This window comes from Sus scrofa, chromosome 7 (genome assembly GCF_054392235.1).
Source record: "Sus scrofa isolate SSC_HxYL_T2T_F1_AM1 chromosome 7, Sscrofa_HxYL_maternal_Yorkshire_Landrace_v2.0, whole genome shotgun sequence".
NCBI classification, from domain to species: domain Eukaryota; kingdom Metazoa; phylum Chordata; class Mammalia; order Artiodactyla; family Suidae; genus Sus; species Sus scrofa.
In genome coordinates this window covers 22,103,033-22,120,871 of record NC_139389.1, presented here as the reverse complement: position 1 = coordinate 22,120,871, position 17,839 = coordinate 22,103,033, and the positions used below count along the sequence as shown (strand labels likewise).

General features: G+C 40.7%; 1 protein-coding gene across 8 annotated transcripts in view; it reads right to left on the bottom strand.

The window, feature by feature from the left end:
- The window catches only part of ZKSCAN8 (zinc finger with KRAB and SCAN domains 8), a 58,831-nt gene that overhangs the window by 37,894 nt on the left and 3,098 nt on the right, over positions 1-17,839 (bottom strand). The window contains exons 2-7 of one of the 8 annotated variants that reach the window (XM_084966486.1): positions 12,335-12,837; positions 11,505-11,646; positions 9,949-10,040; positions 9,514-9,637; positions 7,475-7,518; positions 5,757-5,910 (exon numbers count right to left, since the gene is read on the bottom strand). In XM_084966486.1, the coding sequence (XP_084822612.1) occupies positions 5,788-5,910; positions 7,475-7,518; positions 9,514-9,637; positions 9,949-10,040; positions 11,505-11,646; positions 12,335-12,751 (942 nt within the window). In that variant the 5' untranslated portion in view covers positions 12,752-12,837 and the 3' untranslated portion in view covers positions 5,757-5,787. Of the gene's footprint in view, positions 1-1,437; positions 7,519-9,513; positions 9,638-9,948; positions 10,041-11,504; positions 11,647-12,334; positions 12,841-17,839 lie in introns of those variants that run through there. The other 7 variants (XM_084966484.1, XM_084966483.1, XM_084966485.1 and 4 more) reach the window with 7 other exon arrangements.

Here is a 17,839-nt window from a genome sequence, read left to right as displayed (position 1 = left end):
CACTACAAGTGGAGGCACTAAGTATAAATACATCCCATGGCACAGTATGAACCAACATAAATCAACAAGGGTCGTAACCAGCCGAAAAAGACACAGGCAAAGCATCAGAAAGACTGGTTTCCACCCTATATCACTTAATGGGTAAAATGGTGCAAGCCACATGACCCCTCTGAACCTCCACTTTCAGACTAATGGCTGGAAATTATCTCAAAAATCACTTCCGAACCTAGCATTCTATAGACTATACATGAATAATTAAACACAGCAACGCAATGCAGTTATTTCTTTGGTGTATTACACAAACCGATCGATCCTTTTTAAACCTTTTGAAGGAAGTACCAATGAGCTACAAAAGACTAGTTTATAAAATGTCTTCCTTTACACTATTTCCTAATTAAATGTCCTCCTAATCACATTTCCTCCACGTTTGCCTTCCTAGGTAGGATTTACAGGGTTTGTTTAAAATGTAACATGTTTTACTTGGTAAACTTTGATAACATTCTGACTTGTGGTTTCCTTGGGAAGTTGGCAGTTATTTCTGCATAGTGGCTGCCCAAGGGACTGTTGAGGGTCATACATTGTCCCCAAAGCTAGATCTCTAAGTTGCAAGCCAAATGCTAAAGAGATAGACCCTGTGTTTTATCTTTCATATTATGTAATGAACCAAGAAACAGAAAGCTAAAACTAGACTTCTACTCCTGTTAACACCTTCTACTTGGTACGAAGAACTAGAGCAGATCTGATGCTGAAAGCAACCTTAGAATATATATGTATGTTGTCATGAACTCCAAAATTAAGGCTTTTTTATAGTCTTATAAACTACAAAATATACAAACACGATTCTCATAAAGCTTAATATAGCTAATTTTTCTAAATGTAAAAAAAAAAAAAGAAATTTCATTTATCTTTTTTCCTATATTCCTTAACTATATCTAGACCAGAGTTTCTCAACCCTGGCACTATGAAACATATAGAGTTCAATAATTTTTCATTGTGGCAGCTGTCCTCTGCATGCAAGATGTTTAGCAATATCCCTAGCCCCTATCTACTAGATGCCAGTAGGACCCCAGCTGATGGTACAACCAAAAGTATCTCCAGACATTGCCAAATTTCTCCAGTTGAGAAGCACTGGTTTAACTTGAGATACAAAAGCCCATTCCTAAGCACTTCTGTAACTATAAACAGTAATCTTTGGAGTTTCCTACTTTTTTTTTTTTTTTTAACCAATAAATAAGTCTGGGCAGACAAAAGGAAAGCTTCACATTTCAACTTTTCACACAGATCCTCCTAAAGTTGAATTTTTTGGTGTTAGTCTTAGATATAAGCAGTTTTTGATGTACTATGGAAATGGGTCTGTACACAAAATATAGAAGACATACATCCTTGAAAGTAGTGCAAAAATATCTATAGATAAAACACCATAAATAGTCCACACAATAATTTGACAAGCATTTATTAAACACCTACTGTGTGCTCAGCACTGTACTAGGCACTAAGGGGTGCAGAGATACAAATGTAGAAGTCACTATTCCTGCCCTCAAGGAGCTTACAATTTAACTTCGGAAATAAATACAAATGTGAAACTACAATACAGAATACTAGAAAATAATTACAAAACAATACATTAGTAAGTGCATGGACCACAGAACAAACTCAAAGGATCAGTGCTGAGGCAGCACAGAATAAGGGAGGTCTTAGTGTGAGGTGAAATCGTCAGGGAGAGCTCACTTAGAAGATATAATGGAAGCTAGGCTTTGAAGGGAGTAATGAACATGGGCTGGGGCCAAAGAGAAATCTAAGCAAAGAGAATAGCATGAGAAAGGCACAGAGGCAACGGCTTATAAGACAACAGTGGACGGTCACAGGAAGAGTGACTGATGAATCAAGTGGAATATGCTAGAAAGTGATGCAGCTGAGGCAGATTAAGCATGGAGGGTAAGGTATGGAGAACTTGGAACATCATTGCTCTGTCAGGAATTACTTTTTGGGTGTTCTTGAGTGAAAATCGACTTCAAGGAGGATCACCTTGGAAGCATACAAGGTGGGGATCTTGGGAGCAAGGAAACTGAAAAGAAAGAATTACCATAACCTGGGTCTTGGATGACACGGATCTACAGAGAAGGGATATGAAGGTATGGCAGAAATGTAAAGAATCCAGCCTCAAGGAGAAAACCAACTAAGAATTAGAGAAACTTGGTAAGATTTTGGACATGAACAGTAGAGACCAGAAAAAGACTAAAAGACAACTCCAAGATTCAGATAAGAAGCATGAAGGGTAGTGAGTCTGTTTAGGGTAAAGATGTTAAGAAAAGATGACTATTTAATAGGAAACCAGGGACTGGGGATAGAGTGAGAAGTTCTGCTTTCAAATACCAAATTGCATAGGTACCTCTGTAAAAGTTCACAACTTGAGAGACAACACACTGGGTCGAAAATACTATGTTATTGAAATATGGAAGGTAAGTGTAAATAATCAAAATGGATAAAACAGAAGTATAGAAAAAATAGTGAATAAAATTAAGACATGGAGATTTTTCTCAGTGGAGAGGGGGAAAAAAAAAAAAAAACAGGAAAAGCTAAAAGTGAAGAAAACCGACTAAAAAGGATCCCACAGGTCAAAGGAGAAGAGAATTCTTGAGATGTAGGGGAAATTTGAGTACAAAATACAGACCAAGAAAGACAAGAATTAAGAAAAGGCATTCATATCCACTGGTGATTCTGAGGACATTTCAGTGGAGTGAGTATAAAAAGCAAGAAGAAATTTTAAGAAAAGATTAATGAGGAAACAGGGTTCAACAATGGAGGACATGTTTGAATAACCATGAATGACAGAAGAAAAATAAAATGACAGTTGGAAATGAGCAGTAAAGATGAAACTTTTACACATTTTATGCTATAGATGAACTTACTATTGTCATCCTAACTGTCCATCTGCCTGGCCTAGGGCATGGATGTTTCATTCCTTGGTACAGATTAGAGAGAAATGTATTTGAATCTGTAAGTTACTGCGTTGTTCTCCCAGTTTTTAAACGTTTTACTTCTTTAAACATACTGTATTTACAGAATTTAGCTTTCTAGTACTGCAAAGCATCAAAAGTATCAACTTTTACAGGTGATAAAATTATAAACCAAAATGGTACTTTCAACCACTTTTCTAGTAATTGCAATGGATTTGCATTTTACTGTACATTCCCTTCTCCAATATTTATGACCAGGGATACATAATTTTTAAATGGCTGGACAGGGTTAGGGTCTTCATTAGAGATATGGTAGCTCAGCTGGCAGAAGCATAGGCTTGAGAATCAGACTAGGTAGGTTAGGATCCCTGGTCTATCACTTATTAGCTGTGTGATCTTGGTCAATTCATTCAATTCCCTAAACTCCAGTTTCCTCATCTATAAAATGGAAGATATAATATCTATCATGAAAAATATGCAACATAGGGTTTGGCACATAGTAAGCACTCAATAAATGCCAGTTATTAATTTCTAGAGCCTCAGAACCAAGAGTAAAACTAACTGCTCCATATGAGAATCAACCACTGCATTCCAGTGCTGCTACCATGCTCAATGGAGAAAATTTCTGAAACCTAAGATGTCTCTCCTAGGACTAAGTTGGATGGCAACAGTTACAGAAGAACCATTTTATCATGCCAGGTCCTAAAATGAAAAGCTGTGACTGGGAGAAGCAAGTACTGGTGAACAGCTCATTTCACATTAAGAGTATAAAAATAGAATCTGTAGGATAAAAGAACTTTAGTGCATGTCACTCATAGTTAGGAGCTCAAACCAAGGTCATACAGACGGATCAACAATATTCTAAATATCTAAGAGTGAAAACTGGAGACCAAGAATGAACTACTTATGCCCCCAAAGAAACAACAGCCTTTTTTGACTGTCTTATACTTGGCTATTTCTATCGGTGTGTTGAACCAGCCTTGGTATATGTATCATTCTTTTCAGCCAATCTTTTCTGACATGCATCCCAGTATAATACTAACCTTTCTGCTCATACTTTTTTTTCCTCTAAATTTCTGCCGGATGCTTAGTAATTCTGAGATTTAAATAATCTGGCTACACATTACTCTGAGAGAAGAGATGTTTGCTGGTACATATACAGTCATTTCAGTATGGAGTTCTGCTAAAAGCTTTCACTGAAATAGGAAACAACTGTTCCTCTGAACTATGTGGTAGTCGGTATGTATACAATGCACATACACCATATTCTCCCTCTGACAATGTACTCATCCTATGTAATATTTGCACACAGGAAGTACTGGCCTCAGGCAGAACCAGTATCTTACAGAGGGTAAGGCACAGCTGAAGCAGAGAGCGAGGATCTAGAGACAACTAGATTTGTTTCTGGTTTCTTATAATTTCAAGTACAAGGGAATTACAAATGGTAACCTATAGGCAGGAGAGAAGAGAAGAGAAGAGAATAACAGATAATGAAAAAGTTAACCAAGGAAACCAGGATGACAAATGACAAGTGGCTACTAATGGCTCAATGGAATAGATGTAGATAACCTTGATGTTATTAATGGGCCATGTTGGGGTAGAGAAGGGATGTTATATGGAAGGAATTTATAATCCACAAGGTGGACCTCTACGGTGTAAGATTTTGTGGTGGATTTTTAAAAATACCAATCATAAAATAACAGGATTAGTAAGTCTTGTCCCTGTTCAGGATACTCACAGCATGAAATCGCATAATTTCTCTTGGAATTTTCAACATAATATATATCACATTCTTCTGAATAGGATTAATGGAGTCAATTCCAATTTTGAAAGCCAACTCTGGAAATGGCCAAAAGTTACTCAGTTACAAATATGGTGAATAAGTGAGTAATCAACTGGTCAAAAATGAGATGAAATTCAAGAGTAAGAGACTTTTCTTGTATGGATTATTAAATGGGAATCTTGAGAGTGTTCCAAATATCTGGAGGAATAGTAGCACTTGGAATAACAGCACTACTACAACAGCCTGAACAGCTCAATTTAAAGGACAGTCCAGAGTTTCCAGTGGCCTAGAAAGTTAAAGATCCACCATTGTCACTGCAGTGGCTTGGGTCCCTGCTGTGGCACAGGTTTAATCCCTGGCCCAGGAACTTCTGCATGCCTTAGACATGGCAAAAAAAAAAAAAAAAAGACAACAACCATTTGGATGCTTCTGGAAGTTCTGGGTATTACTTTTAAACCAGCATCATTACTTTATACAATATCCCTTGGTATAATGAAAGCTTTAAAGATGAAATATAGTGCCTGGTGATGATGAGTTTAACATCGCATCTTTGCTGGATTATAGATGGAGTATACCAGAATTCAGAGAGTGAGGAACTATGGGGGGAAGTATTCAACAGGTTACCACTATAGATATGTAAAGCTAATCTATAGTATGTGTAAAGCTAATGGCAAGAAACAGATGAAGAATGAGTGAGGATCTGGGGCTATCGAAGGAGGTGGGTCAGGGGTAAAGATAAGAATGACAGATCATCTAGTCAAGGGGGTTGTGCAGACTGATAGGAACCTTAGAGAACGGTACTTTAATGGACCAGAGCCAAGTGTACATTCTTTGTAAGGATTTTTAGGTGTTCAAGCACCACTGTCTCTTCTTTTTCCTACGTGATGCTTTAATGAGGATAGTGTAAATACCTATTTCTACCACAGTGTACAGTGGGAAGGTGGAAAGGAGAGTAAAAAGTCACCAAGAGTACAACCATCCAAGCTCAAGAGCAGCTGGGCTGAGTCTCCACTCACCTCTTTCTCTGCATCATTCCCACAACCATCACTAACGCGTCCACTTCCTTTGCTGACACAGGTACTGGGACTGGGGGTGGTGAAGGATACGTATGGATGCGCAATGACTCAGTGGAGTCAGTGAAGGCGATATATGAAGGAAAATGCTGGAGTGCTGTTAAAAATATAGCATTCTGAGTTTGCATGGGAACATGGATTTCCACTGACTATCAGGAGCATTAGAATAAAATAAAATGCACACTTAAGCATAAACATGTTATTAAGTATTTGTAAAAAGTTCCCTAGAACTAGGATCCTAGAAACCTAAATATAAATGTAAGTCTCACACAGAGGCTACTTCAGACTCTAAAGCAGTTTCTTAGATCAGATTAGGAGCATAAGTGCACCTTCAGCAGAAAAATGGGAGAAGGGGATCACAGGAGATGGGAAGAAGCAGAGGACCTGGAGAAGCCTCTCTCAAGCCTATCACTAATCACCCAGAAGACAAAGTTAAGTGCCTTGAGCCAAGACAAGTCATTGCTCTAATGCTATTTTAAGCTTCTAAAGGATACACTGGGCCAGCGGGAGCTCCATTCCATCAGACACCTCCCAAGATAGTCAAGCTAATCAACCTGCATCAAGGCACTGGGCCCGAACTACTGAAGAGCTATTCTAACTTTGCCACCACTATCCATTCTGATGCTAGAAAACATTGTAATGATGCTGAACTTTCTGCCTTTTTATTACACTGAAAGACCTCTCATCAGCATGTGGTTCCGCTAATGATGAATAATGCCCAAACTGTGACTGAATTTTTTCCCCTAAACTCCCGTGGATTCAGATTTTTCTCCACTGTGGATTCTCTGATGTCGAATGAGACTTGACCTCTGAATAAAGGCTTTCCCACACTCATTACACTGATAGGGCTTCTCCCCTGTGTGAATTCTCAGATGCTGAATGAGGCCAGTGTTCCCATTGAAAGCTTTCCCGCATTCTTTACACTTATAGGGTCTTTCTCCAGTGTGGATTCTCTGATGTTCAATAAGGCCTGACTTCTGACTGAAGGCCCTCCCACACTCATTGCATTTGTAGGGTTTCTCCCCAGTGTGGCTTCTCTGATGGCCGATAAGATGTGAGCTCCGCCTGAAGGTTTTCCCACACTCATCACACTCATAAGGCTTCTCCCCAGTGTGGATTCTCTGATGTCCAATGAGGTGTGAACTATGACTGAAAGCTTTCCCACACTCATTACATTCATAGGGTCTCTCCCCACTGTGGATTCTCTGGTGCAGAATAAGGCCTGCACTCTGACTGAAAGCCTTCCCACACTGATTGCACTGATACGGCTTCTCCCCTGTATGGATTCTCTGGTGCAGGATCAGGCCTGTATTTTGACTGAAGGCTTTACCACACTCCTTACAGTGGTAGCGTTTTACTTTGTTGTGGATATCCTGGTGGGAAAGAAGGGCTGACCTGTAACTGAAGGCTTTACCACACACGTTACACTGATAGGGTTTCTCCCCAGTGTGGATTCTCCAGTGGCGAACAAGGCCTGAACTCTGAGCAAAGCTCTTCCCACATTCATCACATTTATGTCGTCTCTCTTGGGTGGGATTTCCCCGCTGCCTCTCTAATGTGCCCAGAAGGTCACGGGCTTCTCCATGCTCAAGACCCCCGATAACATCCCCGTTGCATTTGGCAGCTGTCTCTCCATGTGGTTGGATTCCAGTAGATATTACCTGTTTCGAAGCTAATTCCCTGTTCTCATTCCTGGTCTCAGCACCTGAAATAAAAATGTAATAAACATCAAGCCAATGTCACTTACTATCCTTTACATCAGGAGAAAGACATCAATGATGGGGTAAAGGAAAAAAAAACATGGAACAGCTACAAGTAAACACAAAGCTTCCATCTGTCTCCAAAACGTCTTTATAATATGGGGAGAAAACAGCAGGGTCAAACAGAAGTCTCATAAGCCAACTGGGGAAGAACTACCATCAAAAAAGAGGGCTGTTGGGACTTCCCTGATGGCTTAATGGGTTAAGGATCCAGCATTGTCACTGCTGTGGCACAGGTTCAAGCCATGGCCTGGGAAAGTAAAGAAGGGATCAACTGTGGAGAAGGGGAAGTTGGGGAGTGGAAAGAATACGAACCTACTAAAAGATCTAATGAGTGGAACAGGAAGGAAAAAAAGCCCCAGTCCTTAAAAGGCAGAAGCACAACAGGCCTGAGAGAAATCTATGTGAATTCAGAGAGCACTAAAAGATTTCAATTTCCAACTGGCAAAGTGACCAGTTACAAACTGTAAGGTAAGTTCTTGGATTAGAGAATAAAACTTCATTTTTAAAATTTACTTATTTTTCTGGGTATTTTATGTTTTTAATTGAAATACAGTTGATTTATCTTTTTTTTTTTTTTTGCCATTTCTTGGGCCGCTCCCGCGGCATATGGAGGTTCCCAGGCTAGGGGTAGAATCGGAGCTGTAGCCACCGGCCTACACCAGAGCCACAGCAACGCGGGATCCAAGCCTCATCTGTGACCTACACCACAGCTCACGGATCCAAGCCTCATCTGCGACCTACACCACAGCTCACGGCAACGCCGGATCGTTAACCCACTGAGCAAGGCCAGGGATTGAACCCGCAACCTCATGGTTCCTAGTCGGATTCGTTAACCACTGCGCCGACGGGAACTCCTGAAATATAGTTGATTTATAACACTGTGTTAGTTTCAGGTATACAGCAGTGATTTGGTTTTATACACACACACACACACACACACACACACACACAAGATGTATATATCTATATTTTTTTTCTGATTCTTTTCTATTTTAGGTTATTACAAGATATTAAATACAGTTCCCTCTGCTATACAGTAAATCCTTATTGTTTATCTCTTTTATATATGGTAGTATGTACTTAATAATCCCTTACTCCTAATTTATCCCCCTCCCCCCACCTTGGTAGCTCTAAGTTTTCTTTCTTTTTATCCTTTTTAGGGCCACACCTGAAGCATATGGAAGTTCCTGGGCTAGGGATCAAACTGGAGCTGCAGTTGTCGGCCTATACCATAGCAACCCAGATCATCTGCGACTTATACTGCAGCTTGTGGCAACAATGGATCCTTAATCTGCTGAGCAAGTTCAGGGATCGAAACTGAATCCTTGCGGACACTGTGTCAGGTTCTTAACTCACTGAACCACAATGAGAACTCCCATTTGTACTATTTTTTTAGATTCCAGATATAAGTGATATAATATTTATCATTCTGATTTACTTCACTTAGTACAATAATCTCTAGGTCTACCCATATTGCCACAAATGGCATTATTTCATTCATTTTTATGGCTAAGATTCCATTGTATATATACCATACCTTCTTTATCCATTCATCTGTTGATGGACATTTAGGTTGTTTCCATGTCTTGGCTATTGTATACAGTGCTGCTACAGACACTGGGGTACATGTCTTTCAAAAAGTCATGTCTTTTTGAATTTAGAGCTTTCATCTTTTCCAGATATATGTCCAGAATTGGGATTGTATGATCATATATGGTAACTCTATTTTTAGTTTTTTAAGGAACCACCATACTGTCTTCCATAGCAGCTGCAAAAGTTTCCTTTCAGAACTCGAGACGTCTCAACATGTTATCTCTCTATTGGATCCTGAGTTTGAACTCAGCTATGTCTTTCAGAAAACTCAAATCTACTGTTCACATAAACAAATAAACAAACAAAAAACCTTAAATGATAAAAATAACCAGAGCTCTCCTTACCCAGGGAGAACATATTTCTGTAATTCTCTGGCCTGTTATCTCTACTCAGATCCTTCTGTGATGGATCAAGAAGCCATTCCTCTCGAATTAGGGACACAGCCATGTCTTCAATCTTCTCCAAAGTCTGAAAAAAAACAAGATCCCCATTTGGGGACTGGGACTATTCCACAGCTCAAACCCAGAACGTCAGAGAGATCTACCAGGGTTAGGGAGGATTAAGAAGTGGGATACTGTGTAAACGGATCTGCAGAGCTAGCTCGGAAGAAGAGAAAAATGCAGATTTACAAAGGAAAATCAAAAACTGATCTGGTGCCATGCAGAATTTGGGGCAAGTTCTCGAATGAGTACTGCTACAGACAGTCTAGACATGGGGTAGATGCCACAAACACTGTTCAGCAGAGCTCTGGGGTTTCAGTGAGAGGGAGCACAACTCACCTGGAATCCTGCTGTAAGAAGTGTAGCTGTCATCTCCTGGTCTCCAGAACTTCCTTTCTGGGAAGGGGTAGGACTCTGTGAAGCAGATATGGCTGAGAGAAGAGAAAGGAGCTATGAATGAGACCAGCCTTGTCCTGTGATTATAGGAACCAGTACTAACCCATTCCAAATTTTTTTAGTTTCAGCAGATATGCATGCCAGAGATTCTGCATATGGAATGCTGATAATCTTGGGCTCTGGGTCAATATCTGTGGCTGCCCCCACAAAACATCTGCACCTTTTTTTGGTGGGGTCTTTTTAGGACCGTACCTGTGGCGTATGGGGGCTGGCTAGGGGTCAAATTGGAGCTGTAGTCACCGGCCTACACACAGCCACAGAAACACCAGATCCGATCTGTGCCTGCAACCTACACAGCAGCTAACAGCAACACCGGATCCTTAACCCACTGAGCAAGGCCAGGGATCAAACCTGCAACCTCATGATACCAGTCAGACTCATTTCTGCTGAGCCACAACAGGAACTCCAAAACATCTGCACTCTGATGTCCTATTCAGCTTAAAGTTACATATCAAAATAGAAAGTGTAGGAGCTCCCACTGTGGTGAAACGGGATCAGTGGTGTCTCTGGAGCAATGGGATGCAGGTTTGATCCCCAGCCTGGCATAATGGGTTAAGGATCTGGTATTGCTACAGCTGCAGTGTAGGTCACAACTGCAGCTCAGATCTGATCCCTGGTCCAGGAACTCCATATGCCATGGGGTGGGGGAGAAAAAAAAAAAAAAAGAAAAGAAAGGCTGACGAACTCTTCCAAGTTAAAGGAGACTAAAGAGATAGGACAACTAATTGTGTGATCTTGGACTAGACTCTGGGAGAACATTATTGGCACAACTGGCAAAATAACTGTGAACTAGGTCAGTATTCTTTTTTTTTTTTTTTTTGTCTTTTTGTTATTTCTTGGGCCGCTCCTGCAGCATATGGAGGTTCCCAGGCTAGGGGTCTAATCGGAGCTGTAGCCACCGGCCTATGCCAGAGCCATAGCAACGCGGGATCCGAGCCGTGTCTGCAACCTACACCCCAGCTCACGGCAACGCCGGATCGTTAACCCACTGAGCAAGGCCAGGGATTGAACCCGCAACCTCATGGTTCCTAGTCGGATTCGTTAACCACTGCGCCACAACGGGAACTCCTAGGTCAGTATTCTATCAGTGTTAAGTTTCCCTGTGATCAATTTATTGTAGTTATTTAAGAAAATGCTCGTTTTAGAAAATATGTACAAATAAAATGGCAAAACCTCAGAACTCCTATATTGTAAATACAGTGCTTTAAGAGAAATGTATGAATACATAAAATCCCCAAATTCTTTAATTTGTCCATGTGTTTACCAGAGGAACCGAGAGTCTGTATTTGAAACCTAGATAAACATTTAAACCAGATCTTATGATTGATCTGTAAACAGCAGATTCTAGTTCCTGCAACCAGGAACTAGACAGGTGTTCCAAATGTACCTTTTCCCCTTTCTACTTCCCCACTCCTCATCAATGACATGTGGCTCCTCACCTCTGTCTTGTGGCCCTTGGAGCACTGGAGACTTGTGCTGCGTTGCTACAGATTGGAGCTGAGTATCTGGAGGCTCTGCTGCAGATTCTGAATGCACTACCTCCTCCCAGAGTACCTTACGCCCACGTGCACGAGCCGGCACCTGGAAACAATGAGACAGTTGCATTACAAGGAATCCCTCTGAGGAATGAAGTGAACAAGGTAAGAGGACCAAGAGCACATCTAAGGGGAACCACACTTGGGGAAGGAAAAAGCAGAATCTCATTTACTTCCTGGGGGCAGTAAGGAACACAGACATGCTGATTAGCACAGAAAGGTGTCATTTTCCACTTCCCGTGTGGCTCACAACAGAAAGGCATCATTTCTGCTTAACACTGAAGGAAAAGATTTCTGTTGATGCTCTCAGTGCTGCACACAAAGCCGGTATTTTGCACTCCCAAGAAAGGGGAAGAAGAATGATAAATAGAAACTTAAAGCAGTGCTCTTCAGTGGAAAAGACTTTTGATAAGGAACTAGGAGATCTGCGTTCTGGTCTCAAATCTACCTTTAATTATTTGGGTGCCCCTGAAAAAGTAAGTTATGTTCTCTGTGCACTGGCAAACAGAATAATAATACAGTTTTACGGATGTTATTTGGACTAAAAATTGGATTTCTATTCTTTATAAGAATAAAAAGAACTCCACAAATACAAGCAGTAGCACACTTATAACTACGTTCATCCTCCTACAACAAAAACTCATGCTCCACATTTACCCTCCCACTATGTTGTCCATGCCCCTCCACCCAGCTTCCTGGACTCTGTCACAGCACGCACACCTCTTTCTACTTACTGGCCGTCCTAGTATATCAATCTGCCTCTCTAAATCCTCCAATAGGGTCACCACCTCCTCTCCGTTCTCAAGCTGATGTTCCTTAACCAGAGTTTGAAGCTCCTCAGGCAGGATGGTCAAGAATTGCTCCAGCACCAGCAGCTCCAGGATCTGCTCCTTGGTGTTCAAATCTGGCCTCAGCCACTGATGGCAAAGTGCCCGGAGTTGGATCAGAGCTTCTCGGGGTCCTAGTGTCTCTTGGTAGCATAACTTTCTGAAGCGCAGTCGGAAGAGCTCTTGGCCAGGAGGGTTATTTTTATGTAGACTTGATTCTTGGTCCCAACCATGATCTTCCTCTACCTTGACGATTACAAGGTCCTCTTCAGGAGCCTGGTCTGGTGGGGATGGGGCTAAAGACTTTCTTGCTTCTGCAGCCATTTAGGGCCAGAAAAGCTCAGGTGACTTGTTTCCACTATGTTCTTCACCGTCTTAAGAATCTTCTGAGGGCCTCTTCTTTAAGGATACTTCTTTGGGAAGAGAAAATGACAACTAGTAGAAAGGCAAGTCAAAGGTCATAATGATTTACTGAGACGTCTTTAACAAGCTTTCTACCAAGACAAAGACTTCTTGGCTCAGTCATTTAAGTGATCCTCTCTAGAAATAACTCCTTGTCTCCTTAGCCTTTTGCCATGCCAAACCCATCTGGGAATAACCCTTTCCTTCTGCGTTCTCTCCCAGGATGTACAACATGGCTAAACAAAGTTAGGAAACCATACAGACTGGGTCCAAATGAAATTCTGCATTTTACCTCAGCTGGCCCTTAGGGCTGCTGGTTTAACTTTCGGCATTTGCTATATCAGCTATACTGTTTCTACACTTGAACTCAACCCGTCCCTCGCTAATTTCCATACACTCTGCTCAAGGTACTGTCAAGAACTGTCCTACTTCCTCTTCTCCATCTAACATCCATTATCCTACTTGTGCTCCTGCCCGCCCTCCATCTTCCCCCTTTGTCTCCAGGCTAACCTCTACTATGGACTTTATCTCAAGCTCTAAGACTCTCTTTGGAGCACAGGTCCTGCATCTCCAAGGAACCTGGATGACCTATCAACACCTGCAACCACAAAACCTAGCCCCACACACTAACGATGTTCCAGAATGTTTTATAAATAAAATCATACAGTATGTAGCCTTTTATGTCTTGCACCTTTCACTAAGAATAATGCACTTGACATCATCAATGTTGTTACATGTATCAGGAGTTTATTCCTTTTATGGATGTATGTTTGTTTATCCATTTTCTCAGCTGCTTCCAGCTTTTGATGATTACAAATAAAGCCACTATGAATATCTGCAAATGAGCTTTATGTAAACATAGCTTTCATTTCACCCAGGTAAATATCCAAATATAAAACTGATGGGTCAGAGTTCCTGTCGTGGCACAGCAGAAACGAATCCGACTAGGAACCATGAGGTTGTGGGTTTGATCGCTGGCTTTGTTCAGTGGGTTAAGGCTCCGATGTTGCCGTGAGCTGTGGTGCAGGTCGCAGATATGGCTCCGATCCCATATTGCTGTGGCTGTGACTTAGGCTGGCAACTGCAGCTCTGATTAGACCCCTAGCCTGGGAAACTCCATATGCCGCAGAAGCGGCCCTAAAAAGACAAAAATAAAAATAAAAATAAAATTGATGGGTCATATGGTAAGTGTACATATAATTTTATAAGAAACTGCCAAACTGTGTTCCAAAGTGCATTCCACTAGCAATGTGAGAACTGCAGTTGCTCATATCCTGACCAGCATTTGATACACACACACAGAGATATATACATATATTTTTGGGAAAAAAATTCCTGAAAGTTCCAAAAAGCAAAACTTTTTTGCCACATGCCACCAACTATTTACATAGCATTTACATTTTATTAGCTATTATAAGCAATTTAGAGATCATTTAAAGTATACGGGAGGAATGTGTATAGGTTATATGCAGATTATCCCATTTTATATAAGGGACGTGAACATCAATGAATTTTAGTATCCACGAGGGGTCCTGGAATCAATCCCCCATGGATACCAAGGGACAACTGTATCTTCTTTGGTAAGTATCTATTCAAAACTTTTGCCTATTTTTCAAATTAGGCTTTTTAATTATTTACTTTTAAAAGTTCCTTACATATCTTGGATAAAGTCCTTGATGAAAGAGATGACCTGCAAATATTTCCTCCTGTTTTGTTTTTTTTGTTTGTTTTTTGTTTTGGCTTTTTAGGGCCACCCTCAAAGCATATGGAGGTTCCCAGGCTAGGGGTCAAACTGGAGTTGTAGCTGTTGGCCTATGCCACAGCCACAGCAATGTGAGATCCAAGCCACATCTGCGACCTAAACCACAGCTCCTGGCAACTCTGGATCCTTAACCCACTGAATGAGGCCAGGGATCAAATCTGTATCCTCAAGGATGCTAGTCAGTTTCATTTCCACTGAGCCATGACACAAACTCCCTTCTTTTCATTTTTTCAAACTGTGCCTTTCCTCCAAGAGCAGAAATTCATAATTTTTTAAATGTTTGATGTGTAAACTTTTTTCTTTTAGGAATTGTACTTTTGGTGTCATATCTAAGAAATCTTTGATTAATCCAAGGTCACAAAGATTTTCTCCTGTTTTCTTTTAAAAGTTTTCTAGTTCTAGGTCTATGGCCCCTTTTAATTTCTGTTCAGAGTTCAAAATATGGATGGAGATTCATTTTTTTGCATACAGATATCGAATTGTTCCAGAACTATTTGCAGAAAAGATTAAACCACTGCATTTGCATCTTTGCCAAAAATCAATTGTGCGGGTCTCTTTTTTGGAAGCTTTATTCTGTTCCGCTGACCTCTATGTTTACCCTTTTACCAATACAAAACTGTCTTGATTATTGCGGCTTTTAAAATCTTGAAATCAAGTACTGAGAGTTCTGCAACTTTGTTGATCATTTTCAAAATTGTTTTAGCTTTTTCTAGTCCCACTGCCTTTTGATATAAATTTTATAACTGGCTTCTCCTTCAAAAGAATTCCTGGAATAAGATTTGTGTTGAATCTATAGCTCAAGTGAGGGACAACTCACATTCAACAATATTGTTCTCTAGTCCATAAACATGGTATACCTGTCCACTTACTTAAGTCTTTTGATTTCTTTCATTAGTACCCAAACTACCTATTCTCAAAGGACAAGATAAAATGCTTTCTTCTTTAGGAGTTCCTGTTATGGTTCAGCAGACTAGTATTCATAAGAATGTGGGTTGATCCGTGGTCTTGCTCAGTGGGCTAAGGATGTGGTGTTGGCCCAAGCTGTGGCCTAGGCTGGTAGCTGCAGCTCTGATTTGACCCTCTGATTCAACCCCTAGCCTGGGAACTTCCATATGCCACACATGCAGCCATAAAAAAGGAAAAAAAAAAAAAAGGCCTTCTTCTTTAAAATCCTTTCTTCAAATCCTTTCTCGATGATTTCAATAGATTCCCCTCTTATTCCATACGTTACATAAATGTGTATTACTTTAACGTTACTTTTGCTGTAATTGTGTATTATTAGTTGCAAAGGAGTTCTGATGTCCTAACTTAATTGTATATTTTCCACGAGTAGAGGTCTACATTATTTATTTTATCGATAGAATTGAAGAACATTAGAGGGCTATTATTTACAATACCTAAAACAGAATGTATTCATATTTGTTAAAGAGTAAGGTTTAGATATAAGGCCTGAGGTCTTCTTTTTTTTTTTTTTTTTCTTTTCCTTTTTAAGGCCGCACCCACAGCATATCAAGGTTCCCAGGCTAGGGGTTGAATTGGAGCTACAGGTGCCAGCCTAAGCTACAGACACAGCAACGCAGGATCCGAGCTGCACCTGCGACCTACAGCACAGCTCACAGCAATGCCAGACCCTTAACTCAAAGGCCGGTGATCGAACCTGCAACATCATGGTTGCTTGTTGGATTTGTTTCTGCTGTGTCACCACAGGAACTCCCTGAGGTCTTCTTTAGACTTGTTCAATTACAGGGTCCTATTCCTTTGTGGGATATATGTCTATGGCTTTTACCTTTGCTATTAGGCATCATCTCTTGCTTGCAGTAGCAGGGTTAAAGGGTCTTCCTGCTTTTGGTTATGCTTTTCTTTCATTCACATTCCACAAAGCTGCCTACTGTGTATTGAACCCTGTTCCTTCAAAAAGTATGTTGAGGTACTAACCTCTGGTACCCATGAATGTGACCTTATTTGCAATAGGATCTTTGCAGGCATCATCAAGATAAGATGGGGTTATATTGGAGTAGGGTGGGCCCTTAAGCCAATATGACTGGTGTATTTTTGAAAGAAGAGAACTAAGATTGACACACACAAAGAGAAGGCCATGTGAAGACAGACACAAAAGAGAAAACTATGTGACTACAGAGGCAGAAATGGAGGTATGCGGTTGCAAGCCAAGGAATGCTAAGGACTGCCAGTAACAACCAGAAGTTAGGAGAGCATCACTGCCTAACTTCCATTTTGAACTTTTGGCTGCCATAACTGTGAAAGAATAAATTTATGTTGTGTTAAGCTACCCAGTTTGTGGTACTTTGTTATGGTAGCCCTAAACTAATATACTGCTAGAGAGACAGTTAACAAATGTGGAACACAACTCATCTCCTTAAAATCTTCCCACAGGGAACCCAACTCTTTAGCATGGTATGCAAGGCCCTTTATGATATGTAAACCTGCCTAGCTCTACCTGCTATAAACTCTCCTTCATATACCTTTTCTAAATGTGGCTTTTCCATCTCATTCTGCTGTAGAGCTCTTTACTCTAGCTCAATTTTTCTCAACTGAGGTTAATTTTGCCCTCCTCTCTCAGGAATATTTGACGAAGTCTGGAAACATTCTTGGTTGTCACAACTGAGGGAAAGGGATGCTACCGGTATCTAATGGGTAGAGGCCAGAAATGCTATTAAACATCCTGCAACACATAAAATAACCCCCACAACAAAGAATGATCTGGCCCAAAGTGTCAATGTCAAGGCTGATACATCCTCGTCTTGGTGAAAACATTCAACTATAACTTAAAAGTCTCAGCTTACCTATTATCATTTTAATTAGGTCTTACCTATTGCCCCTACTCCTTAACACTATCACCCCTGACCAGATTAAGGTGCTCAGTCTTTCCAAGGTATTTTTTTGCAGGATCCAAACTGGATTATCACATTGTATGCCATATATCCTACAAATGTCTGCCCAGGGCCATAGTTTTCTTGCAAATGTTTGTGGCAGTGACTTTTCTCTTTGTATCTCTTTTTAAGCAGGGGAGTTATATTACATATTTGTATGCCAGAAAGAACATAATAGCAGCGTTGTAGACAATAGGGTGGGGAAAAACATAACTTAAGCCAGCACCGTAGAAAATGGAGAAGAGCATACCAAAGGCGGCATATCCAAAAGCATCTGCAAGAAATGCTAACATCAAGATAAAACCACAGACATATAGATGAAGGGAAAGAAGAGGTAGGCACTTGGAAGAAAAATCAGAT